This window comes from Crinia signifera, chromosome 5 (assembly GCF_055691185.1).
Source record: "Crinia signifera chromosome 5, ASM5569118v1, whole genome shotgun sequence".
NCBI classification, from domain to species: Eukaryota; Metazoa; Chordata; class Amphibia; order Anura; family Myobatrachidae; genus Crinia; species Crinia signifera.
In genome coordinates, this window is record NC_139221.1 from 64,445,826 (window position 1) to 64,467,146 (window position 21,321).

At 42.1% G+C, this 21,321-nt stretch overlaps 1 protein-coding gene across 1 annotated transcript in view; it reads left to right on the forward strand.

The window, feature by feature from the left end:
- LRRCC1 (leucine rich repeat and coiled-coil centrosomal protein 1) overlaps nucleotides 1-5,000 on the forward strand; it is a 55,343-nt gene extending 50,343 nt beyond the window's left edge. The window contains exons 19-20 of the mRNA XM_083187352.1: nucleotides 971-1,106; nucleotides 4,705-5,000. Coding sequence (XP_083043478.1) covers nucleotides 971-1,106; nucleotides 4,705-4,827 — 259 coding nt within the window. The 3' untranslated portion in view covers nucleotides 4,828-5,000. The remainder of the gene's footprint in view (nucleotides 1-970; nucleotides 1,107-4,704) is intronic.
- The last annotated feature ends 16,321 nt before the right edge of the window (nucleotides 5,001-21,321 follow it).

Consider the following 21,321-nt stretch of genomic DNA (forward strand, 5'->3'; position numbering starts at 1 on the left):
TGTGGTTCAAAAATGCAAGAGCAGGAATTATTAACGGTAAATATTTGTTTGTTCAATTCAGTCATAGTTTAGTTTTTTGTATAGCAGCGCGGCTAGTGTTAGCATAAGTTTCAATCAGGATTGTTCACAATCCCAGTGGTTAGAGCAACATAACAAATAATACAGTGGATGTAGTAGATAGTGGAACGGATAACTGTACACGTCATACAGAAATTATAACAGACATAACTGTACGTCCACAACATGTTGATTATATTAAAACATGTCCATTGTGTTGGGTCACTGTTCAGACTATTTTGCCATGATCCATTCTAGACCCATGAGCTTTTTATTTACACATATATTTATGAAATTGTGCATTTCCTATATAAAGTGCCCATACACGGTACAATTATTGTATAAAATATTGCATAGGTTTTGCAATGCAATGAGATCTAGTACAAAATGTATGTGCAGCACATACTTTTTGAGCTGCGCATCTCATTGCACCCAGCAATTGTACCGTGTATGGGCACCTTTATTGGGAATTAAATAATATTATTAATACATTTTAGTTATAAGGCGCCACAAGTGGTACGCAGCACCGCACATATAGCACATACCAGAACAATGCAGGGTACACAGAACTAAACATAACAGTAACTGGAAAAACTAAATGGATCACAGGTAACAATGAGCAGTACAATTCTTAGTACACATACAGCATGTTGATAGACTACACCATGAGTCTTCAAACTGCGGCCCTCCAGATGTTGTGAAACTACAAATCCCAGCATGCCTTGCCACAGTTTTGCTATAAGGGAGTGTTAAAACTGTGGCAAGGCATGCTGGGATTTGTAGTTTCACAACATCTGTAGGGCCGCAGTTTGAAGACCCATGGACTACACTATACACAAATTAGAATCTCCTTTATTTGTTGAGACTCGGAATCTGATTGTAGACCAGTCACATTTCATGTCTCTCTTCTCAGAGTTATAATGGAGAAACTTCATTCCGTGGATGATGCATTTCGGAGACAGTTGGAGTCTATTCTAGCTGCCCACCAGGCTGAACTTACTAAGGTGGCAAGTGAAAAGCAAAAGGAAATAGAAGCTGCCAATGATAAAGTAAGCGTGAAAAATCCGTGTCCTAGAAGTGTGAATATTGCTCGCTCACTCTACACTTACACTTTTACTGTCTTGCTGAAAATAGATCCATAAAATAGGGCTTATTTAACTTTCTGCTATGATTTAGCTTCATGCATTTAAGCTAGTTACACACCTGTACAATTCAATATCAGGTGAGCAGGCCGACGTTTCTATTGGTGTGTGTGCATCAACATTGCGATAAACAGCGTATCACACGCAATGGTCAGGATTAGGAGGTCAGATCTTATGTACTGTCTAATACTTGTCTGGCCGACCTGATCCTATAGAAGACCATACACACTGATGTACCTCTACCATAGTGTGTATGGGTGTGCAGAAGGATGGCAGCAGGTAAAGCCAGGGGAATCACTGCACATCCGTCATCAGAATGATGGTACCTGGCTAACCCTAAGCACAGAATGGGCAGCACTGAATGTGTCCTCAACCACAAGTTTATAGATACAAACATTTCTCAGACTTGGTCACTGTTAAACATGTGAAAATAATTTATATCTATATAACCTAGCCTACTAAATCCTGAAGTATTTCTGCAAATTTAAAGGGATGCAGTTGAAATTCAGACAGTCAGGATCCCGGCACGCAGGGTCTATTCTCCCTCCTGTGGACCCCCATATAGGGGTAATAGAACCTTCTGGCGAGCCACTCTACCTGCAGCATGGCTAGCACCGTGAGCCAGCAAGGAGCCTCGTTGCGCTCTACCACTGACAGGATCCAGCTGTCGAGATCCTAACAGCCGGGATCCCGACTGTCAGGAAATCATACTGAACCCCATTTTAATGGACAAATTTTTTTTTTTTTCTGAATTGAACATATTGGGTAAAATAAAAAATGGTGCATGTGCAACATGTTTTCATGCTATTTCCATAACTACTTACTAAAATTATAAAAATGAGTAGTGTAATTTATTGATTGGGTAGACGGAGGCTATATGTGGTTGGGTTGGCTTCAGTTAATAGCATCATGTTTATGTTTTTAATAGTATACAATTTGTTATTTGTTACTTCTGCACAAATAACAATTAATATCAAAGTATTCCTCTGCCCTAAAAGCCTTTAGATGTCTGCTTCACGGTGAACTGAAATATTTTCTTTTTACATCAGTTTTCTCTAATTATATGCAAACCTACTGTGAGCAGATCTCCTTGGCGTTCAAAGGACCGCCTCTGAATACAGATTAAAAAACAACTTGATATAAATTGTGCCAAAATGAAATCTTGGTAATAAGGTTTAAATGTATAAGGCTGTAAAGTTTTTATCGTTATTTTGTATGGATAATTTGTTAATTCTTGACTACATTAATAGGAAAGCTACATGTCTTTCCCCATATGTTCCTCCAGATAACAGTAAGTTCATGACATTCAAATAATTACAGTTTAACACAGGGATGGGGAACCTTCAGCCCTCCAGCTGTTGACGAACTACACATCCCAGCATGCACTGCAACATTTTTAGCATGGCCACATAGCAAAACTGTAGCAGAGCATGCTGGGATGTGTAGTTCAACAACAGCTGGTGGGCCGAAGGTTCCCCTTCCCTGGTTTCACAGCACAAAACTATAGCAAACAGAGTGCTCCATAAAATCCACAAACTTGAAACCGTATCTAGTGGTCATGGAAAGTTATGAGACGGCCTCTGTTTTTCTGCCCCATAGGTAGACATGGCAATGCTATGCTGGTTTTTATGAAGCTCTAAATGTCGATTTGTCTGAACCTGTGGTGGTACTGCCGTTGTCTTGGTTTGGCAAGTGGAAAATCTTTGTACCTTTTGTCACCGTGGATGAGGAAGACGTGTCTGTGAGATTTGTGACCTAAAAACTGCAGCACGGGTGATTGTTTCTGCGCCGTATGATTGCCCTAACGTTTCCTTTCCGCTTTTTCTGAGTTTTAGCACAAAATTCAGTTACGCATATTCAGACGTGTTAATATATGAGCTTCACAATTACCAGCATAGCGTTGCCATGTCAACCTATGAGACAGAAAAACAGTAGAAGTATCATTACTTTTTAATCAGCCCTTGAATCTCCGTTCATTTAAAAAATAAAAAAGTCACAACAAGGCTAGGTTGACACGAGTCATAGTTTCTTCTTCGTGCAGTCATTGCCTTGGCAGAGCGGTAACTAGCAGTTAGTGTAGCGGTACTATAAGAGTAAGTAAGAATCCTCTTTCCCTGTACCTTGTCTGCTGCCAGTACTTGGTGTGTCAAATTACCCGTAAGAGTACAGATGTATCTGCATACATCGATTCTCCATGCAATACAAGTCACCTTATACATAACGCATGACTCTATAGTGCTTGACCTCTTCTGTTCAACTTTTTCCATTAATTGGCATCCTATTTGTATAAATGAGAAAATTATATGGAGCATAGAGTGTGAGACTGCCACTGTATCTGCATAAGAAATGTATCGGTACTGTGTTTTCCTGGAAAACAGGGTGATACCACGTTCTCATTGCTGCCCATGCAAAAACCCGTTTTTTTTTTTTGCCGGGTTTTTGTCGGGGCACAGATCATCCCAGCTCAAAGACCCCATTCATACTGCACCTTAGACCCAGGAAATTCCCATGTCTGCCCCGTTCACACTTCTACCCTGGTCTGCCCTGCTAACAAGTGTAATAAATCTAAGAGCAGCTAATATTGGCTGTTGAGAATGCAGCTTTGATTGGCTGTATAAAGAGCATCTTTGGATGACCATACAGCACCACCACTCTTCCTCCACTTGAGATTCTGCACCTTGAAGTACTTCTTACAAAGTGCTTTAAGTTTGTTCACAACCTGTTGCTGGGTTTTATGGATGCCACGGGCAGACAGTATTTTTGATATGTTGTAGTACACTGTTGAATCCAGTGCCAGTCACTTGCTTCTTTATTTCCTCCTCCACTCTCACAGCCAGCAGCTCAGGCACCTCCTCATCCCTCCACATGTCACCTGATCTCATTCCCCAATCAGCTTGCTTTTTTACATCCTGTGTGATAAACCCAGGTCATGCCTGTTCACACTGGTGGACACCCGTGTAATTCCCAGGAACAACCCTGCAAAAAAATAGAGTGCAATTGCAGGGACATTGCACCCAGGAATTTTACTCACACCCATTCACACTGAGACACGACACATGAAATGACTGATTGCCCTGGCAAAAACCCGGGTTTTGCAGCATTGAGAATGGGGTAGAACATAGCATTTCATATGCAGATACAGCCACAGTTGCAAAAAAAGACGCCCGGTGCTACCAAGTTGCAATATGGCATGGCGTGACTAGAAGGGCTGTGTAACATGAAAGGAGGCTAGATGTACATGGAGACATCTGTACATTCAGGTCAAACATCGAGATTGACAGGTTAACGGGGTATCTTCCCCACCCGTTACTAATCTGACATACACAGTGATTAAGGATCAGCTGCCGATCTGATCCTCCGCCCTGAAATCAAACCAGATTGAAGTTAAGTTTTTCATAACATCACTTGGCAACATGAAATACAAGTGTTAATACAGATGAAATGATCTATTAAATGCAGTAAAGGATACAGACGCGCCTCATTTATATCTGCCTTAACATTACAGGTGTATCAAATTGAAGAGGAAATGCGCCAGCTCCTGCAGGAAACGGCGAATAGTAAAAAAGTAATGGCGGAAAAGATAAAACGGCTTACCAGAGCTTTTAGCGACATTGAGCTGGATCTCTAGGTGAAGAGTATACTGTAGGTTGCACAGACTTTGGACCTACAGTGCATCTGCTTATAGATGTTATGGAAGATTCTGTGAAAAGGAACTCATTAAAGAGTTCACATTACGCTGTATTATATTTTTATAAATGATGTTTCTAAATTATAATGTTGTCTTATTTTTACCTGTATATAAATGAGGAAATGTTTTAAATAAACTTTATTTGCTCTAAAAGCAAGGCATTTTTATTTGCACAGCACCTGTGACATGCACAGCCATTTAGTGGGTTAAACGTATATTAACCCCTTCCCGACATTTGACGTACATTTACGTCATGGTCGGGAAGCACTTCCCGACACATGGCGTAAATGTACGTCATGGATTTAAACTGTCACCGCGTCTATAGACGCGGTGACAGTTTCAACATGTCTGCTGTCCCTGACAGCAGACATGTCCGTGCATGCCCAGGGGGGGCTGCGATGCCGCCCCCCCGTCGGCGATCGCTGTGATTGGCTGTTCAGTGTGAACAGCCATTCACAGCGTTTTCCTGTGTCACCGGCGAATAACGTTCGCCGGTGACACGGGATCAGAGGTGATTGGTGCTGTAAAGTACAGCACCAATCACCGCGGGGTGTAAGGGTGACACTGGTGTCACCCCACCTCACCCCGCCCGCCCCCAAAGGCCGTGATTGGTCCGTCGGACCGACGGACCAATCACAGCCAAGGAGGGGGATTTAAACTAACGGTGACTGCACTGCAGACGCCATTCTGGTCTGGAATAGCGTGCAGTGCGGTCACCGTACCCCCCTGCCGCCATACTGACCAGAACCTTGCTCCATACTTGCTCCATACTTACCTGATCGCTGCTTCATCACTGCTTCCTGGATCCTGTTGCTACTTGTGCCTTCCTGTGAAATTGTGCTGCTGCAGTGTACTAGCTAGATAGAGAGATAGAGAGAGATAGAGAGAGATAGAGAGAGAGATAGTGTCAGAGAGTGCTATATTTTGTGCTGCTGCAGTGTGATATAGTTATAGATAGAGAGAGAGAGATAGAGAGAGAGAGATAGATAGAGAGGCCTAGTGACAGAGTGCTATATTTTGTGCTGCTGCAGTGTGATAGTTAGAGAGATAGAGAGAGATAGAGAGAGAGAGATAGAGAGAGATAGTGACAGATTGTGCTATATATTTTTTATATAACTGACTGCTGCCCCCTCCTTTTGTGCTGATCAGTATAAATTAACTGATCAGCAACTTTTTGGGGGCGCAGGTTTTTTTTTATATATAGATATACCTGTCAGTGCTGCTGCTGCAGTGTCATAGAGTGATAGATAGTGAGAGATAGAGAGATAGAGAGAGATAGTGACAGAGAGTGATAGAGAGTGCTAAATTTTGTGTCTGCTGCCCCCGCCTTTTGTGCTGATCACTATATCTGAGGTGATCAGCAACTTTTTTGGGGGTACAGAGGTTTTTTTTTTTTTATATATACCTGTCAGTTGCACCAAAGGTTGTGCACCTGCTGCACCTCACTGGTAATCAGTGTCGCATCACTGATCACCTTTTTTTTTTGTGTGTGTGCTGTGGGGTCTTTTTTTATTTTTTTTTTACACACACTGTGATTTTGTGGGTGTCCTGTGGCCGCTGTGCGCTGATCAGTGACGTACATCACTGATCATCTTTTTCGGCACAGGGTTGATCTATTTTTTTTTTTTTTTGATCAAATTCCTGTTGCCTTTGAGCGCTGTTCAGTGACAGACGTTACTGACCAACATCTGTGCTCAATTTTTGGCGCAGGACCTTTTTTTTTTTTTTAACCCCTTACATTTTTTATTTTTAACCCCTTCATTTTTTTTTTTTTTATTGGTATAAAGTATTTTTTTTTTTTCTGCACTACATACACACTACACACTACATACCCCCCGGATTGAAATAAAGTTTGTACCCCCCCCCTACACTATACACGTGTTGAAACATTTCACTACCAGTAACACAAAAATAAAAATGGCATCCCAAATGTCCTCCCAAATGTCCTCCCAAATGTCCTCCCAGTCATCCAGGAGAATGTATTCAGTGGAGGAGGCATATGCCATGCTTGCTTCTGACTCTGACACAGCCAGTGATGCAAGCGGGGAATTTGAAGGATTTGCCTTAAGCTCCTCTTCCTCCTCTGGTGATAAGGGACCCCCTCAAAGACGCCCCCGTAGAGCAGCTGAGACCCCCCCCCCCCAATAATTGATCTCGTATGGACCCCACCACCAGACAATTTTGAGCCCCAGGTTCCTGAGTTTTTGGCCATGCCAGGAATCCAATTTGATTCCACAGGTCTCAGAGAAATTGACTTTTTCAAATTATTTTTCTCTGATGATTTTATAAATTTAATGGTGGACCAAACTAATTTATATGCCCAGCAGTTTATTGCTCAAAACCCCACGTCATCATTTGCTAGGTGGACCCCTGTAGATGCAGTAGAGATGATGACGTTTTGGGGTCTGGTGTTTCATATGGGCATAGTAAAAAAGCCAGAAATTAGGCAATATTGGAGTACAGATGTTCTGTACAGTACTCCATTTTACCGTATGGCCATGACCCGGACTCGATTTGAGACCATTCTTAAATTTATACATTACACCGATAATGCACAGTGCCCACCCAGAGATGATCCCACCTTTGACCGGCTATTCAAAGTCAGGCCGGTCATTGATCATTTCAGTGCCAAATTTGAAGAGGTGTACATCCCTGAAAAATTTATTTGTATCGACGAGTCCCTTATACATTTTAAAGGAAGGGTTAAATTCCGCCAGTACCTTCCCAGTAAGAGGGCAAGGTATGGCATAAAAATGTATAAACTGTGTGAAAGCACCTCAGGGTACACCCACAGGTTTAGGGTTTATGAAGGGAAGGATTCAAGAATTGAACCGCCAGAATGCCCCCCCTCCCTCGTAGGTGTTAGTGGGAAAATTGTCTGGGATTTAGTGCACCCCTTCCTGGATAAAGGTTATCACCTCTATGTGGATAACTTTTACACCAGCATCCCCCTGTTTAAGGCCCTTGGTTCAAGAGGTACAGCAGCTTGCGGTACTGTGCGCAAGAACCAAAGAGGCCTCCCAAAAACGCACATTGCCCAAGTAATGAGAAGGGGTGAAAGCAGGGGAATATGCAACGAAAATATGTTGTTGGTCAAATATAAGGACAAGAGGGATGTCCTTATACTGACAACAATTCACGGAGACAGTACCACCTCCATCCCCGTACGAGGTACCAGTACCCACACCTCCAAACCTAATTGTATCCTGGATTACAATAGGTACATGGGCGGAGTTGATCTTTCAGATCAGGTACTGAAGCCGTACAGTGCCCTGCGGAAAACAAAAATCTGGTACAAGAAGGTGGCCGTGTATATCATCCAGATGGCACTGTATAACGCTTACGTGCTATTCCGTTCTACCGGCCAGAGGGGGACATTTATGCACTTTCAAGAGGAAGTCATAAAGGGCCTAATATTTGGGAACCAGCAGGCAGAGGGCCCCAGTACTTCTAGTACTGGTCCCCGTATTGTACCAGGGCAGCATTTTCCTGATGAAATCCCCTCCACTGGAAAAAAGGGCAGGACACAAAAAAGGTGCAAAGTTTGCTATAAAAAGGGAATAAGAAAGCAAACTATTTTCCAGTGTGACACTTGCCCCGACAAACCCGGCCTATGTATAAAGGAGTGTTTTAAAATATACCACACATCTATGGAATATAAGGTTCATAATTTCACCGTGCTTCGGGGGTCTTGCTAATGCCACATAGCACCCACCATTCATTCCACCAGAATCTGAGCCGCAAAATCCAAAAATCACTCCTTCCCTTCTGAGTCCTGCCATGCACCCAACTGGTACTTTTTGGTCACATGTGAGGCATTGCCGTACTTGGGAGAAATTGGGGCACAGATTTTGGGGTGCTTTTTCTCCTTCATTCCTTGTGAAAATGAAAAATTTTGAGCCAGAACTGCATTTTTGTGTAAAAAAATGTAATTTTTCATGTTCACTGCCCACTTGTATCAAAATTGGTGAAACCCCTGGGGGTTTGAAATGTACACTATACCCCTAGATGAATTCCCTGAGGGGTGTAGTTTGCAAAATGGGGTGACTTGTGGGGGGGTTCCACTGTATTGGTGCAACATAGCACCCACCATTCATTCCACCAAAATCTGTGCTGCAAAATCCAAAAATCACTCCTTCCCTTCTGAGTCCTGCCATGCACCCAACTGGTACTTTTTGGTCACATGTGAGGCATTGCCGTACTTGGGAGAAATTGGGGCACATATTTTGGGGTGCTTTGTCTCCTTCATACCTTGTGAAAATTAAAAATTTTGAGCCAGAACTGCATTTTTGTGTAAAAAAATGTAATTTTTCATGTTCACTGCCCACTTGTATCAAAATTGGTGAAACCCCTGGGGGTTTGAAATGTACACTATACCCCTAGATGAATTCCCTGAGGGGTGTAGTTTGCAAAATGGGGTCACTTGTGGGGGGGTTCCACTGTATTGGTGCTTTGGGGGTCTTGCTAATGCGACATAGCACCCACCATCATTCCACCAGAATTTGTGCTGCAAAATCCAAATATCACTCCTTCCCTTCTGAGTCCTGCCACTTTTTGGTCACACATGAGGCATTGCCGTACTCGGGAGAAATTGGGGCACAGATTTTGGGGTGCTTTGTCTCCTTCATACCTTCTGAAAATGAAAAATTTTGAGCCAGAACTGCATTTTTGTGTAAAAAAATGTAATTTTTCATTTTCACTGCCCACTTGTATCAAAATTGGTGAAACCCCTGGGGGTTTGAAATGTACACTATACCCCTAGATGAATTCCCTGAGGGGTGTACTTTGCAAAATGGGGTGACTTGTGGGGGGGTTCCACTGTATTGGTGCAACATAGCACCCACCATTCATTCCACCAAAATCTGTGCTGCAAAATCCAAAAATCACTCCTTCCCTTCTGAGTCCTGCCATGCACCCAACTGGTACTTTTTGGTCACATGTGAGGCATTGCCGTACTTGGGAGAAATTGGGGCACATATTTTGGGGTGCTTTGTCTCCTTCATACCTTGTGAAAATTAAAAATTTTGAGCCAGAACTGCATTTTTGTGTAAAAAAATGTAATTTTTCATGTTCACTGCCCACTTGTATCAAAATTGGTGAAACCCCTGGGGGTTTGAAATGTACACTATACCCCTAGATGAATTCCCTGAGGGGTGTAGTTTGCAAAATGGGGTCACTTGTGGGGGGGTTCCACTGTCTTGGTGCTTGGGGGGTCTTGCTAATGCGACATAGCACCCACCAAAATTCCACCAGAATCTGAGCTGTAAAATCCAAAAATCACTGCTTCCCTTCTGAGTCCTGCCATGCACCCAACTGGTATTTTTTGGTCACATGTGAGGCATTGCCGTACTCGGGAGAAATTGGGGCACAGATTTTGGGGTGCTTTTTCTCCTTCATTCCTTGTGAAAATGAAAAATTTTGAGCCAGAACTGCATTTTTGTGTAAAAAAATGTAATTTTTCATGTTCACTGCCCACTTGTATCAAAATTGGTGAAACCCCTGGGGGTTTGAAATGTACACTATACCCCTAGATGAATTCCCTGAGGGGTGTAGTTTGCAAAATGGGGTCACTTGTGGGGGGGTTCCACTGTATTGGTGCAACATAGCACCCACCATTCATTCCACCAAAATCTGTGCTGCAAAATCCAAAAATCACTCCTTCCCTTCTGAGTCCTGCCATGCACCCAACTGGTACTTTTTGGTCACATGTGAGGCATTGCCGTACTCGGGAGAAATTGGGGCACAGATTTTGGGGTGCTTTTTCTCCTTCATACCTTCTGAAAATGAAAAATTTTGAGCCAGAACTGCATTTTTGTGTAAAAAAATGTAATTTTTCATTTTCACTGCCCACTTGTATCAAAATTGGTGAAACCCCTGGGGGTTTGAAATGTACACTATACCCCTAGATGAATTCCCTGAGGGGTGTAGTTTGCAAAATGGGGTCACTTGTGGGGGGGTTCCACTGTCTTGGTGCTTGGGGGGTCTTGCTAATGCGACATAGCACCCACCAAAATTCCACCAGAATCTGAGCTGCAAAATCCAAAAATCACTCCTTCCCTTCTGAGTCCTGCCATGCACCCAACTGGTATTTTTTGGTCACATGTGAGGCATTGCCGTACTCGGGAGAAATTGGGGCACAGATTTTGGGGTGCTTTTTCTCCTTCATTCCTTGTGAAAATGAAAAATTTTGAGCCAGAACTGCATTTTTGTGTAAAAAAATGTAATTTTTCATGTTCACTGCCCACTTGTATCAAAATTGGTGAAACCCCTGGGGGTTTGAAATGTACACTATACCCCTAGATGAATTCCCTGAGGGGTGTAGTTTGCAAAATGGGGTCACTTGTGGGGGGGTTCCACTGTATTGGTGCTTGGGGGGTCTTGCTAATGCGACATAGCACCCACCAAAATTCCACCAGAATCTGAGCTGCAAAATCCAAAAATCACTCCTTCCCTTCTGAGTCCTGCCATGCACCCAACTGGTATTTTTTGGTCACATGTGAGGCATTGCCGTACTCGGGAGAAATTGGGGCACAGATTTTGGGGTGCTTTTTCTCCTTCATTCCTTGTGAAAATGAAAAATTTTGAGCCAGAACTGCATTTTTGTGTAAAAAAATGTAATTTTTCATGTTCACTGCCCACTTGTATCAAAATTGGTGAAACCCCTGGGGGTTTGAAATGTACACTATACCCCTAGATGAATTCCCTGAGGGGTGTACTTTGCAAAATGGGGTGACTTGTGGGGGGGTTCCACTGTATTGGTGCAACATAGCACCCACCATTCATTCCACCAAAATCTGTGCTGCAAAATCCAAAAATCACTCCTTCCCTTCTGAGTCCTGCCATGCACCCAACTGGTACTTTTTGGTCACATGTGAGGCATTGCCGTACTCGGGAGAAATTGGGGCACAGATTTTGGGGTGCTTTTTCTCCTTCATACCTTCTGAAAATGAAAAATTTTGAGCCAGAACTGCATTTTTGTGTAAAAAAATGTAATTTTTCATTTTCACTGCCCACTTGTATCAAAATTGGTGAAACCCCTGGGGGTTTAAAATGTACACTATACCCCTAGATGAATTCCCTGAGGGGTGTAGTTTGCAAAATGGGGTCACTTGTGGGGGGGTTCCACTGTATTGGTGCTTGGGGGGTCTTGCTAATGCGACATAGCACCCACCAAAATTCCACCAGAATCTGAGCTGCAAAATCCAAAAATCACTCCTTCCCTTCTGAGTCCTGCCATGCACCCAACTGGTATTTTTTGGTCACATGTGAGGCATTGCCGTACTCGGGAGAAATTGGGGCACAGATTTTGGGGTGCTTTTTCTCCTTCATTCCTTGTGAAAATGAAAAATTTTGAGCCAGAACTGCATTTTTGTGTAAAAAAATGTAATTTTTCATGTTCACTGCCCACTTGTATCAAAATTGGTGAAACCCCTGGGGGTTTGAAATGTACACTATACCCCTAGATGAATTCCCTGAGGGGTGTACTTTGCAAAATGGGGTGACTTGTGGGGGGGTTCCACTGTATTGGTGCAACATAGCACCCACCATTCATTCCACCAAAATCTGTGCTGCAAAATCCAAAAATCACTCCTTCCCTTCTGAGTCCTGCCATGCACCCAACTGGTACTTTTTGGTCACATGTGAGGCATTGCCGTACTCGGGAGAAATTGGGGCACAGATTTTGGGGTGCTTTTTCTCCTTCATACCTTCTGAAAATGAAAAATTTTGAGCCAGAACTGCATTTTTGTGTAAAAAAATGTAATTTTTCATTTTCACTGCCCACTTGTATCAAAATTGGTGAAACCCCTGGGGGTTTAAAATGTACACTATACCCCTAGATGAATTCCCTGAAGGGTGTAGTTTGCAAAATGGGGTCACTTGTGGGGGGGTTCCACTGTATTGGTGCTTGGGGGACTTGCTAATGCGACATAGCACCCACCAAAATTCCACCAGAATCTGAGCTGCAAAATCCAAAAATCACTCCTTCCCTTCTGAGTCCTGCCATGCACCCAACTGGTATTTTTTGGTCACATGTGAGGCATTGCCGTACTCGGTAGAAATTGGGGCACAGATTTTGGGGGGCTTTGTCTCCTTCATTCCTTGTGAAAATGAAAAATTTTGAGCCAGAACTGCATTTTTGTGTAAAAAATTTAATTTTTCATTTTCACTGCCCAGTTGGACCACAATTGGTGAAACCCCTGGGGGTTTGAAATGTACACTATACCCCTAGATGAATTCCCTGAGGGGTGTAGTTTGCAAAATGGGGTCACTTGTGGGGGGGTTCCTAAATTTTAGCATCTTATGGTGCCTAGAAACCTACATGGTGCCTAAAAAATAATCTCATAAAAAGGAGGCTCCAAAATCAAGTAGGTGCTCCTTCTATTATGAAGCCTGTGGTTTGGTCAACGTGCACACTAGGGCCACATATAGGATATTTATGAAAACAAAAGATTTGGGGGAATCAATTTTTAGTCACATTTCTCTAGTAAAATGTACTGTGTTCCTTAGAAAAATGTATTAAAATTGCAAATCTGCAAAAAAAATGAAATTTTGAAATTTCACCTACACTTTGTTTTAATTCCTGTGAAACACCTAAAGGGTTAACAAACTTCCAAAATGCTGTTTTGAATACTGTGAGGGGTGCAGTTTTTGAAATGGCATCATTTATGGGGGTGTCTCACATACAAGTCCCTCAAAGTCACATCAGAACTGAACTGGTCCCTAAAAAAATCAGTGTTTGAAATTTTCTTGAAAATTTGAGAATTTGCTATTCATATTGTAAGCCTCCTAGTGTCCAAAAAATTAAAAGGAAGTTGAAATAATGATGGAAACATAAAGTAGACATATGGTCTATGTTAGTTATTAACTATTTTGAGTGGTAAGATTATTTGTCTCACAAGCAGAAAATTTAACATTTTGCAAATCGCTAAATTTTCCATTTTTTCACGACATTTTGGTATTTTTCACAAAAAAACACAGACTGTATCGACCCAAATTTACCACTAATTTGAAGTACAATGTGTCACGAAAAAACAATCTCAAAATCACTGGGATAAGTAAAAGCAAAAAAAAGTTATCCCCACTTAAGTGAGACATGTCAGATTTGAAAAAAATGGCTCTGTCAGGAACGCAAAAACTAGCTCTGTCAGGAAGGGGTTAATAGACTAGTTGCCAGCCCACTACACTGACCTTTGTATAGTATTCTATGGTTTCTCACAGGAAAATAACCACTGTTTACATTTCATACAATCCACAGTCTCTACAATTAATCTAGAAGCAACATGTACATAGAATTTTTTTAAGTATATTTTTGTTAAAGGACACATACCTGTTAATTTGGCTTTACTCTAATGAAAAAGTCTTGATCTTTTTAACAAATGGATTTGTTAGTCCTAAAGGTGCCCATACACAGTACAATGATTGTATACAATTTGGACTAGATCGTATCGCATCGGTTTTGCAATGACCGACATGGCTTAGGTCGACACATAAAATAGGTCAACATGGCTAAGCTCGACAGGGTTTGAAGATTGACACAAACATTAGGCAACAATAGCTAGGTCGACATGAGTTTTTTCTTTAACGTCCCGAATGTCAACTTAGCGGACATTATTATTGTGAACGATTAAAATTATCCGGACATAAACTGGGATTATATGACTTGTAATACTGCTAAGGGAATGTTTTAATGAAAACATTAAATTATCATTATTTATCTCAGTTGGTTGAGAAACCAACTAGAAATAACATCCTGGTCCTTTACGTAAGTAACAATAGGGACATTCTTTCAAACTAAATTTTACCAAAGATAATCTTTGCATTTTAGAAAATCTAACTTTGGTAAGTATGAGGAAGCCTTTAAAGACATAAACTGGTAATAATTATTTAGAGGTATGAATACCGCAGAAATACTTGAGGATGGCACTAATAAATGTATCCATTTAAAGCGGATAAACAGCGGTACTGGATTATTCATTTGTAGAGATAAACCAATATGGCTTAATAATCAAGTCAAATTTGAAATGGCTAAGAAAAAGAGGGCATTTAAAATGTTTAACAAGAATGGACACCTGAATCATTTATCACCTATAAGGAATGTAGCAAGAAATGGAAAACCTAATCAAAGTGGCTAAATTAGAGACTGAAAGTAAAATAGCCTCAGATAGCAATAAAATCCCCCAAAATGATATAGTTCTATAAATGGGAATTGGCTAAGGCAGTGGTTCCCAAACTTTTTGAATCACTGCACCCTACAGCATCAGAATCTTTTTTTACGGCACCCTTAGGCCCAAAAATTTGTCACTGAGAATTTCAGAAAAAAATATTAAATTAAATAAGGTGTGATTTAATTTTATTCTTAGGTCCAGTTACGTGGTGAGGAACATGATTCACTGTTTGCCCACATATATTATAATTGAAAGCCACAAACACTGATTTTGCCTATTTCATTGACCATAAATAATTTGATTTGGTTTTAGACCACCAACCTGAGGCACCCCTGCAAGTTCTCCAAGGCACCCCAGGGAGCCTAGACACACAGTTTGGAAACCACTGGGCTAAGGAAAGTTAATATTGGCCCATTGAAAAACATATTCAATTAATTTTTGGCTTCAGTGTTTACAAGAGAAGAGTTTTCAGATGTTTTCCCACAAAAATAAAGTGCAGCTCTTGATAGCTCTCCAGCTTTATGTTTGAGTGAGGAAATAGTTAAAAATAGATGACATGATATAAATATTAACAAGTCTCCAGGCCCGGCAAAAATACGTCCAGAGAAAAGAAACTGAGCTCTGTCACATTGCTGTTATATCTGATCTTCGAGGAATGAGTAAATTTGGGGACTGTACCGAGGTAAGAGATAGCATCCAAGATTTGTTAGAACACGACAAGGTGAAAAAGTAAGGCTCAACATGGATTTGTTTAAAAATAGATCATGCCAGACAAACGTAATTCGTTTGTACAAACAAGTCAGCAGGAATGTGGACTTAGGGAAATCAGTCGATGCAATTATTTCTGATTTTGCAAAGACATTTGACATGGTGCCACATAAAAGGTTTTTAAAACTTGGTAACCTAATGGTAAGGGAAAAAATTTGTACTTGGATAAAAAATTAGTTATACGATTGTGAACAGAGAATTTGTGGTAAATGGTAAACATTCCAGCAGGGGAAAGGTCCAAAGTGGAGTCCCGCAAGAATCATTATTCTGTACAACCTTGTTTAATATATTCATAAACAATATAGGTGATGGCCTAGAATGTAAAATTGTAATATTCACAGATGTCACAATACTGAGTAAGGAAATTAACTCAGGAGGGGATGTGGAAGAACTGCAAAATAACTTAAACTAGAAAAATGGGCAGACAGGTGGAAGGATGATTTAAATTAAGTAATTAATTATGGAAGCAAAAACATGCTAGTTATAAGTTAAATTAAGTTAATATGTTGAGCTCTGCAGTGGGAAAAGACCCCTAAAGGTCATTATATATGACATGGTGAGTAATAATGCACACTGCTCAAGTGCTGCAGCAAAAGCAAACAGGACTCTGGCATGTTTTTTTTCCAGGGATAAGGGTTCAGCGACTGCACGTGTTAGTGAAATATATATAATAAAATCTTTAAAAATCAATTAAAGAAGTAAATTGTTGTTGGTAATAAATAACAATATATTTATTTTAACAATAATAGAACAATGAAATGTACACGGTAAAATAATATATATTATAATGAATCACAGGATAAAAGTTATAAAATAAGATATAGTAAGGATGAGGAAAATAAGTAGTATTAACTTCGGTCTGGCTGGAGGCAGGCTTCCCTGGCATGCATTAAAACGGGAATGGACTCGGGAGATGTCAGTATGTTAGTGCCCCTTTATAAATTGTTGGTGAGGCCACACTTAGAGTACTGTATTCAGTTCTGGGCACCTCACCTTAAAAAAGACAAGTGAACTGGAACGGGTGTAGAGAAGGGCAACTAAACTAATAAGGGGTCTTGAGTCACTGAATATGTATACACTGGAAAAACGGGGGTTGAGAGGAGATATGAATAGGATGTTCAAATAAAGGATTGGAAATCATTAGGAACTAGGAGAAGACAAAGTATTCAGTAACAAGACTGTACTAGGATGCGCGGGCATGCACTGAGGCTCGAGGAAGAGAAATTCCATACAAAATTAAGATAATTATTCACCATAAGAGCAGCTAAGTTCTGGAACTCTGCACCAGAAAATGTGGTAACAATGATTAGAGTAAATGAGTTTAAACTAAATACGGATAAATTATTGGCCGTAAAAGGAATCATATTGTTATGACTTAGACTAGTTAAATAGGTTGAACTCGATGGACTGATGTCTTTTTTCAACCTAAAATACTATATTAAGGAATACTATACCCCAATATGGCCTCTGTCCCACAAACATAGATTACTGTATCACAATATGGCCTCTGTCCCCCACACTGTACACAAAGAATACTGTACCCTAATGGGAACCATATGAACTGTCGACAAACAATGCCATACAGTCCATATTTGCCTGATTCAGAGTTGTATGGTTCACACATGTCTCAGATGTCTATCGATTGATGCATGCGCAGGATCTGTAATTTCTGTCATCTTTTTTACAGGCTGCAGCCTTTAACCTGCGGCAATGGGGACCCCCATTTTGTAGGCATGGGCATAGAGAGACAATGTCCATTCATATTAAATGATTTAATTTTTAAAATAATTACTTTGTACGGCTCAATGGAGAGGGGAGTGAGGATGAGGGCTCCTGCTTCCTGTCTTGCTTGATCAGGATAGGGGTCTCTCTTTCCTAGCCAATGCCATCTTCCCAGTGATATTTAGGAAGATGATGCAGGCCAAGAGCCGCAGCACAGGTATAATCTGTGGGTGAGGGGTGTGGCAGCAGTAATGGACCCAGGCCCATGCCGCCCCCTGCAGGTTACTCAAATGGACAAGATGCCTAGTAATCTGATAGCTGCATCCTTGGATCCCTCACAGAAGGCAGCAGGAGGCGTCTATTAACATAAGGCGCCTTCTGCAGCATTCCCATATTTCCACATCATCATCATCATCATTGCTGCAATACTTTCAACTGTGTTTCATTTTCAATGTAAAGGCAAAGCATTGTCCCCATAATGTGCTTGGCTCACATTCCTTTTCTAGCATTTGTCAATTGTTAATATAAAGGATTTTCATTTGAATCGCAAATTGATATCCATTTTGACAAAATTATTGTAGTTTATTTTAAATTAAGTAACAGATGGGATTATTCCAATAATAGTCTTTACCCTGGTTCCTGTGGTGTAGCCGCAGAACAGTTCTGGAGCTCTTCAGGCAATATCCCATTCAGGTGGCAAGTAGATTAAGCTGCCAATGGACATCATGCTGCTGATATATGTTGCTGTGTAATTTTTGTATTTCCATTCTGCATGATGCTGGAACTTGTTATTACCCGTGGAGAACTCATTTCAATGAACCTTAAAGCCTGCCGAGCCACTAATGATGGAAAAGTTTTGTTTCATAAAGAATGTCCACTTTCTGTTTAGTAAGAGCATTGCTTTGCATATAAATTCATTCATTCATTTTAGTCCAGTTAAAGTAGAATGTTTGCCCTACCTTTGCAATGGATAGGGGAAGGCCGCATACGTCCCAACATGACCCTCTCCAGGAGGGACACAATGCTCTGTTTCGGGACTTCCCTATTAATGTATGATTGCTATCACTTGTTATGAAGCACCTTTTTATCACTTATCACCTCTGCCCTCTCTGCACCCTGCAGACCCCTCTGCACCCTGCAGATCCCTCTGCCCTCTCTGCACCCAGCAGGTCCATCTGCCCTCTCTGCACCCTGCAGACCCCTCTGCCCTCTCTGCACCCTGCAGACCCATTCTGCACTTTGCACACCCCTCTGCACCCAGCAGACCCCTCAGTCCCTTGTACCTGGCAGCCCAGTGGGAGGGGAGAGGCTGCTCTCAGCATGGGAGGCCAGGGGCGGTGATCTGGCAGGTGGCCAGGATATTGCAGGTAGCAGCTGGCGTTCAGTCTTGGCCTGGTGCAGTCACAGCACACAGGGTCTGAGGGCAGGTCCCAGCTTCCAGCCCTGGCCTGCAGCACAATGCCAGCTGCATTATAGCAAGTGAGTGCAAGCAGGTCCTGATGCCAGACCGCCACCACCAGTCACAAGTAATCCCCTTCCGGCACCGAGTCTTTATCCCACCTACACTCCCCCTGCCGCCGGCTGACTCAGTTCCCCCACCCCCTCCCGTCGTTCAATTCCTGCTTGCGCTGCAGACCCTGCACTAGGCAATTTTGAGCTTAAAGTAACTTACTTTTCCCATTTTAAACTACTTTGTGCTCAAAATATCGTAGTCTATGTCGGTTTGTTTCTACCCAGTTTGTTTAATCACTGTTTCCAATTGTAAAGCGCAACAGTATATGCTGCACTGTATAAGAAACTGTGGTACTTGTGTATTAGCGTGGAACTGACTTTATATAGTGCGGCGAGCGCAGCAGGCCACTGAAGCGCGGTGAGCAGACGCGGATTACCTTACATGTATTCCGCGTCCCCTCGCGGGGCTCGCCATGCTTCGGGCTCGGTGGCTTGAACTGCTCACCACACTATATAGAATCAACTCCACACCGACATGGATAGTGGGGGTATGAAAAGGTCGGGAGGACGCGTTCCGCCGCCGCTCGCCACACTTCGGGGTGGTGTGGATAGTGGGGGGGGTGCCTAAATCTCATTGCATCTCATACAAATGTATAGCAAATTCAATGGCATCTCACCCTATAAAATTGCATGCGATTGCATGCGTTTTTGCGGTGCGATCGCATGCAATGTGATCGCATTGCACCCGCGGCCAGAGTGAAGTGAATAAATTACATAGGGAAATCGCATCGCATTACATGTGATCGCATCGCACGCAAAAATCGCATGTGATGCGATTTTCTTACACAGAGCAATTTGCTTAGTGGGCGCCCTGCTATTACACAAGTACCTTAACTCTAAATAATAATAATAGTGTGTATGGGTGGGAAATAAGCACTGATGTGCGCGTCTGCTTCATCGCCGGCCCAGATAGTGGTATAGCAGCGGCAGTTGTTACTACCCTGTGTTAGGTGGCTGCTATTTTTCTCTGTAGAGGCGTTGTTGCACTGTCTCCGATATGTGTACTGGGAAAAGGGGGGATGAGAAAAAGCGCTCTATAGTGTAGTAAGTGGGTTTTCCATGAAATATAAAAATAAATATTGTGCGTACCGTTCTATAGTACTTTAGTGCTTATCAATATGTGATGTTGGGGTATCCTGTTGATGCGGGTTACCAGGGAACTGCCTGGATAAATTAAGACAACCTCTTCGGGCAGCTTTCCAACAGTATCAACCAAGGGTCCAAAGGACATCAGTGTCACGCAGTGGTGAAAGAAGAAAAACTCCAATTAAAATTTTTATGGAGTTTTATTTACAGTATTATTATTTGCAATAGTGAAAATAAAAAATGGAAAGAACAGCTTACATAAAGTGCAGTAGTAGAATGGATCGCTCTCAACGCGTTTCGTCACTTATGGCCTAATTCCATAGGCTGGTCTTCATCAGGAGAGTATATGATTTTTGGGAAGATCTGTGCCAGTGTGCTGAATGACAGGTGCCCTCTGGAGTGGTGTCAGTTGAATAGCGTTCAAGGATATGGTAATGTTCCTCCTGTAGAATAATGTCCACAAGTCCTGCTTCAGGTGTCCCAAGTGCCAAATGAGACGCAATTGCTGGTGTGGTTATAGGTTCTCTGGCTGCCTTCAAACCTGCATTTCACCTAGTTTTAATCATCCACAGAACCTGACCCTCTCCTTCAGCCTGTCTACAATTGTAAAGCGCAACGGAATCTGCTGCACTATATAAGAAACTGTGAATAAATAAAAGAAATAATATACAATGCAGTAGTCTCGGAAGATGGGATATAATGTGATAGTGACCTGTGGACTTGGAAGATATAGCGGATGTCAGGTATTGATGATGGAGCACAGATGAAGATAAGTATCGATGGCGGAACACCAATGGAGGTGAGTATCAATGAAGGAACACTGATGGAGCCCTGCAGAGCTGCAAGATGCACAGGTCTCTGGAAGGAGTGGACTCTCTTGGAGCTGGAAATCCTGGAAGCAGCTAAAGAACGAGCAACCATACAGGTAACACAATCAGTAGCACTGCTGATTTGGAAGATCTTGCCCAGGATTCTTATAGCAGCCAATGTGTGGTGATTGGCTGGGCAATCAGCAGGACAAGCAGGGAGGACAGGAGGACACTCAGGATTAGCTCTGGAACATCAGGTGACCGGAACAAACATGGCTGCACCCATGTTTGGTTTAGGAGGGAAACCAAGTTTGGACTTCACATGCCTGCGGAACAGTAGTAGCGATGGCGGCGTGGAAACCTCAGGAAGC